Here is a 7,719-nt window from a genome sequence, read left to right as displayed (position 1 = left end):
AAGAAAAAGAAAAAATTGGCCGGGAAATTTACCTAACTCCATCACTTGCCTAAGCACTCAAATGATGAGATTGTTCTCGAGTGACAGGTGGGCCAAAAACTTCTATAAAAAATATGTCACTGGAGCTCGAGCGAGAGGCAGCGATAGCAGGGAATGCTTTCCTTCATGATAGTTGCTGAGTTTGGGATGTGTCACTTCACTCACAACATCTTATTTTCTACAAATATGACCCTTTGAATGTCTATTATACATCTCATATCATTTGTATTGAGCATTATATCAAAAACTTTCCAAAAATGATTTTCTTATAGAGGGAAGAATTTCGTTCGAGTTCGCTGTTAATTGTGGTTTAAAGTGCTTTTACGACAAGTTGTACCGCTGTATCTTAGGAGACAAGTGCCGTAATCCATTAGCATCGTTGTGGGACAATATTGTCTTAAAGAAAAAGTGTTAATCACTTGTCTCGGATTTCTCTTCATTCAATTTCTTTTCATCTACTTTCTTTCTTTTATCTTAGTTTACATAGTGTTTAATTAGGCTTATGCAAATTAAATTTAAAATATTTCTGTCATTTAGACAACAACCATCTCTTTATACAATATCACCAACACCTACTACCTATAATGTGAATCACGATCAAGTTGCATTGACAGGGACAAACTTGTGAGAAAATGTAGCATAACAGGGTGAGTTGTCCCAAAATATGATCGAAAAGATTGGACAATATTGAATAATATTAAAGAAGAAAAATGTTAATTATACTTACATAATTGTTAGACATGGACATACAAAGTGCACTGCTAAAATAAAATTGCAAAAATTTATGATGGAAATTCGCCCCCGTCGTCCGCTGTGGGTGTAGCGGATAGATAGCGAAAGGGAGTGTGGTACCACAATTATTAATTTCAGATGAATAATGGCAGCAAAAGAATCAGCCTACACCCACATGGACTGTTATTCAAATACTGCCAAAACACTCTTCTTCTACCTCTTCCTCTTCCTCCAAACCCTAACCCTCAAATCCGGTTTTCTATGAACCCTTTGATTTCAGTTCCCGGTCCAGCAGTTCCTGCCTGCTGTGAGCCACTTTTGTAAATTGCACTCTGATTAACCACTTTGGATTCTATCCCCAGCTGCCTTTTTCCTTTTTCACTTCTCTTTCTACTCACACAGATATTTCGTTTTCTTTTAGAAAATTTTTTTAGCCTTTAAATTCTTTATATAGCTGCACAACTTGTAATACTCCTCTTAACATAGCCCATCCTGAAACAATCAAGAAAGAGAGAGAGAGAGAGAGAGAGAGAATAAAATTTGTATCTCGTTCAATTCTCTCTATTTATTTGGTTTATTTTTGTTAGTTTTCCCTATTTTCTTCTTCCTCGATTTCTAATTCGATATAGACATGTCGAGCTACGTCGATGTGCCCGAGCAACTCTGCTACATCCCTTGCAATTTCTGCAATATTGTTCTTGCGGTATTCGATTTTAAGAACACTTTTCCCTTGGTGGGATCTTCTTTTAATGACCAATTTTTGTATATTAATTATGTTAGCATGCATCTATCTATATCAGTATGTGCATTTTTGTGGGTGTGTCCTTGCTTTCGCTACATGTGTGTGCATCCAACCAAGAAAGAAACATTTTTACATGCTGAATAAAGCTGGTTTTGGTTTCAGAGATCAGATTATTATTTGGTGTTATGTCCATTCATTTTTCTCTCTGGCCTTCTTGTCTTTGATACAGTCATATCTACATCTTCAAGACTTTTCTTTTCTCTCCTCTTCTTTTACAGTCAAAGAAAAAGTCATATCTTCATGACCCGAGAGAGAAACAAAGAGAAGGATTATTGTGTGGATTTTCTAAAAATATCAGGGTTATTCAAAACAAGAATTTGCCTATGCGCTGATAATAGAGACAATTCTTTAATCTGTGGATTTTTCTTCTGTTTAATAGCTTTTAGTTGCTGAAAAGATATCACTAAACCTGCTGACTGCAGCATGCTTTCAAAATAAAGCTTTTCAACTAATGTTTTCAATAAAATGAAGTTCCAACTTGGGGCTGTTTCTTGAGTTATATCAGTAGCTAGAAGAAGACCAAAGTTTTCTCGCAAAAAACTCTTGGACATACTTGATAAGTTGGACAGGACAAGATTAAGAAAGAAAACATTGTCCTGTTCATTACCCCTCTAGGGTTTTCTTAACCTCTGAGTTCATAATCTTGTTTATTATAAGTCCACAACTAGAAAATTCTGCAGGCCAGATGTTATCTACATGTATCTGTTATTGTTCATAAACATAGATCTCAAATTTTAAAGCATTATGAATTTGGCTTTTTGGTTATAGACTTTAACTGTTTTTTAATTTCTTAATCCTGAAGGTTCGATTTTCTGTGGTTGAATTTTCAGGTGAGTGTTCCATGCGGTAACTTGTTTGATATTGTGACCGTTCGATGTGGGCACTGTACAAATTTGTGGTCCGTGAACATGGCAGCTGCATTCCAGCCGCTGTCCTGGCAAGATGTTCAGGTTCTTTTAACGAAATTTCAGCTCAATTTGTGGGCGATGATCAGATCAATTTTATGATAGGCATCTGAAATCTGGGTTCTCTTGGATTTTGCATCTTTTGAGGGAATCAAAGTTCTTGCCTACATAATACATAGATCCAGTTTTTCAGAACCCTAAAAAACCCAGAAATCAAAACCTACAAGTTTTTGCCTTTTTGTAGATTTTTAGGGTTTTTTTATTATTAATATTATTTTTTCTTAACTTTTTAGTTGGTATATTTGATGATTTGATTGATGGGTAAGTTGAGGTTGGTTCTTTAGGTTTTTATGCCACCAGAGATTGTCCTCGACTGTGGAAACAAAGCAACTTTGGGTTCTCTTAGATCCCCGCTAGATCTCAATAAACTGTCAATCAAGCTGCCTGCCATTTTCTTAACTGATTTAGTCACTTCAATCTTGTTATTTTATCCCTTTTCTTTTCTAAAATCATATCAGTGCACTTTTTTTGGTCAAATCTTCTCTCTCTCTCTCTCTCTCTCTATTTGACAGTAAAGTAAACATTCCTCTACCGCTTCTTTGGGCTTTTCTTTTTTATAGGAAAGAAATTATTTACGTATTTGTAATTTATTTCTTCACTTAACAAAGTTAATGAAGATGGGGTTTCTGTAATATTTCAATTTCAGGCTCCTAATTACATTTCCTCTGAGCACAAAAAGATCGAATTTGGTTCTTCTTCCAAATGCAACAACAAGATGGCAATGCGACCTCCCATTTCGGACAACACTGAACAGAGGATCGTGAACAGACGTACGTTTCATTAATTTATATCTTCCTTCTTAGCAGGTCAAGTGTGGAAGATAGTACTAAATAATTTTGTTCATTATATCGTAAATTCTTGACAAATACTACTAACAATTAAGAAACATAACTTAAATTAAAACATATATAATTCACTCTATGTTTAGTTGCAAGTTATTTTAATATTTTGTTCATTTATTTCCATGTTTTACAGCTCCTGAGAAGAGGCAACGCGTACCATCTGCATACAACCAATTCATAAAGTAATGAAAATTATTTTCACTTACTTAATTATCCCCTCAAGTTTCACTTTTGTGCTATTGTAACTTCTAGCACCTTAAATTTATCCCTTAACTCTGAATAGAATGTTTATGTTCAGAGAGGAGATTCAGAGAATCAAAGCCAATAATCCAGAAATAAGTCACAGGGAAGCATTCAGTACTGCTGCAAAAAATGTAAGTGGAAATATATTTTCCCAAATGTACCTTTTTTTTTTTTTTAGTCTAAATTTTTGGGTAATGACTTGAGAACTTTCTTTGTTATAGTGGGCACACTTCCCTCATATTCACTTTGGGCTGATGTTGGAGACTAATAACCAAGCTAAACGAGGTAAATTGATTGATTTTAGTATAAAGTAGGATTATTTAGTGGAACACTAAAAGAAATTTCACTTTTAACGACAAAATTTCTGTCGTAAAAGTGAATTTTTTGTTTATTTTGTCAAAATTTTCCTTTTATTAAGTCAATAATTTGAGAAGAAGATCCACCAAACATTAGGACATGTCTACTATGTGAAATCGCATAGGTTGGACGAAATTAAGGAAAAGATGCATGTGACCAAAATCGTCATCTATCATCTTTAATGTTTAGTCAATTTCGAGTCCAATGTACCCATTTATCATGTAATTAGTGTTTCAAGCTTTCCTTGGGAGATTATAAGTGGTTTATTTATGTGTTCTTTTTGTGTAGCATCTAGCAACCTATGGTCAATATTGTGTTCTAACTAATACAAACTCTGAAATTTTCAGACAAACTGATATTAGTCATTTAAATTGTTGGGTCTTTTCTGACACAAATCATCATAATAAATTCATGCTAAAAAAAAAAATAAAAAAAAAAAAAATAATAATAATAATAATAATAAAAGGCTTTTTAAGAATATTATTAAATTATTTACTTTGTCTAACCTATATTTCTTTTTCATTTGTAGATTTGTAGGATTCTGAGAAACATGAAATGCCAAGGCTGGGCTACTAAACAAATGAAAATTGTTTCTTTAAGACACACTTTATGTGACTCTTATATTTCAAGATATTCTTCATTTGCTATTTATTGTAATTTTGTTTGTAAAATGTTACTTAAATGTCAGTTGCTCAATTGCTATTTTATGCTGTTATTTCATCAACATTTTCTATTTATTGTGTGCAATGAAATTTCTACATTTTGCTGGTAAATATTCCAAACATGCTAGGCCCCGTTTGGTAGGGATTTTTTGCCCCAAAAAATTGATTTTTTGACCGTTATTTTACTATTCAAGCCGTAATTTTTGACTTCTTCTCTCACATGTGGACCCCACTTTTCTTCTAACGGTCAAAAAATCAATTCTCAAAATTCCTACCAAATGGGCCCTTAAAGTTGAAACTTGAACAGTTCATTAAAGCTTTTGAGAAAAAAATATGTACCAACTGCACCAACGTTATATTTAAATGTGAGAGTATTCATAAATTAACTACGGATAATTACTTGCAAACAGTGTATATATGAAACCTTTATTCAAATAAAGTTTCAAGAAACCTAAATTTCTGCTATTGTAGTCTAATTATTTGATTTTTTCCAAATAGTTTCTGTTATTCTCAAATATTGACAAATAGAGACATACAAAATAGGAATTCAAAATAACAATATATAAATAGATATTCGAATTATATGATATTTGTGAGCCGAATTTTCCTATATAGTAATATTCATATATTTGATGTGTGTAATGGTAGATCTACCATTTTGTTATCAAGTTATTGTGATAAGGGAAAATGGAATTTTTTAGGGTGGAATGGAAATTTTGATCGAGTAAGGTTAAGATCTTAAAGAAAAGAAAAGGAAAAGAGGAAAAAAATTATTTGAGAAATATAGATACAAATAAGAGTGATGGTTTGAAAGGGTACTTAAATTTCTTTCATGTACTTGGAATGGGGGATTCTCAAGATTAGAAGACATCACAGGAGAGAACAATCGAGGGAAGGTCGGAACATAGAAGGCTCGCTTATTTTCTTTCTAGGGTTGTTTGAACCTCTATGGGTGTAAATGTACTTCTAGGCAATGGCTTGACCTTGACCTAGTCTCCTTGTTGGTATTAATTGGGTTGAAACATTATGGGTATGATTGGCAACTGCTTATAAATACTTGCTAAAAAAATTATCTACATATTTTATGAGATTCACAAGAATTGTAAAAGCGTGATCAAATTGACCAATCGATGGAGGCCGGAGTTAAACTTTGAGAGACGTCATAATGAAACGTTATTATTATACAACAAAAAAAGTATCATCTCTTGACAATAGCGCCTACAAAGTCAACTAATCAAGAATTTGGCAAGAGTATGGCATTCGTTTCATTGGATTAAGATGAATAAATTGTAAAAAATAAAAATTTATAAAAAGAATAAATTTGGTTCCAAAGACGATTCCGATTTCTTCTTCTTGGGAATCGGACCAATTCCCATTTAAAAATTTCGATTCCAATTAAAATGTCCGAATAATGAATGCATAGTGGGTTGGGAGGAGCATCAAGTGGCATGCAGCACTCAGCTGGCAATCCTCCTGCCTTTGCCTAGAAAAGAACAACTGTACAATTCTTACCTTGATTTCTGTTTGTGTGATAAGATTGAGATAGTTATGAATTGAACGGCTGAACAGAATCTGAAATGTCATATAGAGCATTCATTTTACCTTTTTACTTTCATAAATTTCTTTTAATTTTAAAAACATAAAATCTTTGTCTTAAAAACATTGGACACACACAGGGTGTATGGCCCACTTTTCACCACACTTGGCAGTCTTTTACTGGTAAAAATGTTTGTAATCCGGTTGGGATAAATTATTGCATGTGAAACTTGTAAACACAAAACATTAGGAACATATTTTATTATTATTATTATTATTATTATTATTATTATTATTTTACAAATTCTTTCATTGATTACGAGGGTGAAGAATATGAAAACTTCTGCAAGTTCTATTATTTGAGATTTTAAAATGCGTAATGTGTGACAATGCGTTTTGATTGAGTATAAACATCACAAGAATATTTCGCATATGTGTTTTTAATTTTTAATATTATTCTAAATATTTTAAATAAATAAATAAAATAAGATATTCTTTAAACTTCATACATAATTTTCAAAATAAAAGCAAAATATATTGCTTATAATCATAACATATTCTTCAAATTTTCAAAATAAAAGAAAAATATATTGCTTATAATCATAAAAATTAAATACTATAATTACTTGAACTTTATTCATATTTTTCAAATTTTTAATAATAACATAATGCTCAAAATCATAAATGCTACAATTATTTAGCGATAAATTCTTACAATTAGATTGGATAAGAAACATCGACTTAAAAATACCCTTAATATTGTCTAACTCTTTAGCATATTCCAATTCAAACTCCTCTTCACCAAAGTCATCTTACATGTTATTCGATATAAAATCATATTCATCAAGCTCCCTTATTTCAACTTGATAATTTTCGTTACCTCTTGTAAATAGTAGGATATCATTATTAACATCCTTATCAACATCCTTATTATCACAACTATAAACAATTCAAGATTGTTCATTACTTGCATCACTTGCTAGTAAAATTAAAGAAAGATCGAAGGAGAAGTTTCAAGCTTGACGTAGATAATTAGCAACTCTACAAAAAATTCATTTTGATTTTTGATTTTTTAAAAGTCAAACCGTATAGATTATTGTATATAATTCATGTACTTGGATAATTTAGGTTAATTTGATGTCTTTTGGGCTCAATTTATAGTTTTAAGTTATAAAAATAGATTTTGCTTTGTCAAGCTAATTTTTAACACAAATGCATAAGCATTTTGATGTTTAAGCTTTCGTATGTGGTCAACGAAATGGGTTGATCGTATTATCACGCGCATAACCTATATGCGAGATGTTTCGAAAATACATTGAGCATATGTGGGTATATGAGAAGTATATGTACGCATTTTAGAGCATTGCAATTACTCCAACCACTTCTCCACCACCAAAATATCTAATTTAAGACCACCCACCAGAGGCTGGCGAAGCGAAGCATCACCTACTCCTGTTACTCCAACCCCTTCTCCAGTACCTACAACCCTAAATCCTTCAGCTATCTCTCCCAAACAACATCAACCATCCCAAGACCATCTC

At 32.2% G+C, this 7,719-nt stretch overlaps 1 protein-coding gene and 1 pseudogene across 7 annotated transcripts; both read left to right on the top strand.

Moving 5' to 3' along the window:
* Positions 1 to 938: 938 nt before the first annotated feature.
* Positions 939 to 4,751, top strand: LOC111399354 (axial regulator YABBY 5). 7 transcript variants are annotated; one of them, XM_023026612.1, is made up of 7 exons: positions 939 to 1,504; positions 2,404 to 2,523; positions 3,185 to 3,308; positions 3,514 to 3,562; positions 3,664 to 3,754; positions 3,845 to 3,908; positions 4,510 to 4,740. In XM_023026612.1, exons 1-7 carry the CDS (start codon positions 1,403 to 1,405, stop codon positions 4,515 to 4,517), a joined length of 558 nt encoding a protein of 185 aa, XP_022882380.1. In that variant the 5' UTR covers positions 939 to 1,402; the 3' UTR covers positions 4,518 to 4,740. The 7 variants fall into 7 exon arrangements, with proteins under 7 accessions (XP_022882380.1, XP_022882379.1, XP_022882382.1 ...); XM_023026611.1 differs by having other exon boundaries at positions 943 to 1,504; positions 4,518 to 4,748; XM_023026614.1 differs by having other exon boundaries at positions 947 to 1,504; positions 3,679 to 3,754.
* Positions 4,752 to 7,436: 2,685 nt separating this feature from the next.
* Positions 7,437 to 7,719, top strand: part of LOC111400101 — a 14,207-nt pseudogene continuing 13,924 nt past the window's right edge.

The sequence above is a fragment of the Olea europaea genome, chromosome 9, assembly GCF_002742605.1.
Source record: "Olea europaea var. sylvestris chromosome 9, O_europaea_v1, whole genome shotgun sequence".
Classification (NCBI taxonomy): domain Eukaryota; kingdom Viridiplantae; phylum Streptophyta; class Magnoliopsida; order Lamiales; family Oleaceae; genus Olea; species Olea europaea.
Note: the sequence above shows the minus strand (reverse complement) of the source record. Positions and strands in the feature narration are given on the sequence as shown.

Coding starts and splice junctions, on each gene's coding strand:
- LOC111399354 (XM_023026611.1), top strand. CDS start 1,403: ATGTCGAGCTACGTCGATGTGCCCGAGCAACTCTGCTACATCCCTTGC. Junction 3,309..3,513: donor ACAGAGGATCGTGAACAGAC/GTACGTTTCATT, acceptor CATGTTTTACAG/CTCCTGAGAAGAGGCAACGC. Junction 3,563..3,663: donor GCATACAACCAATTCATAAA/GTAATGAAAATT, acceptor AACTCTGAATAG/AATGTTTATGTTCAGAGAGG.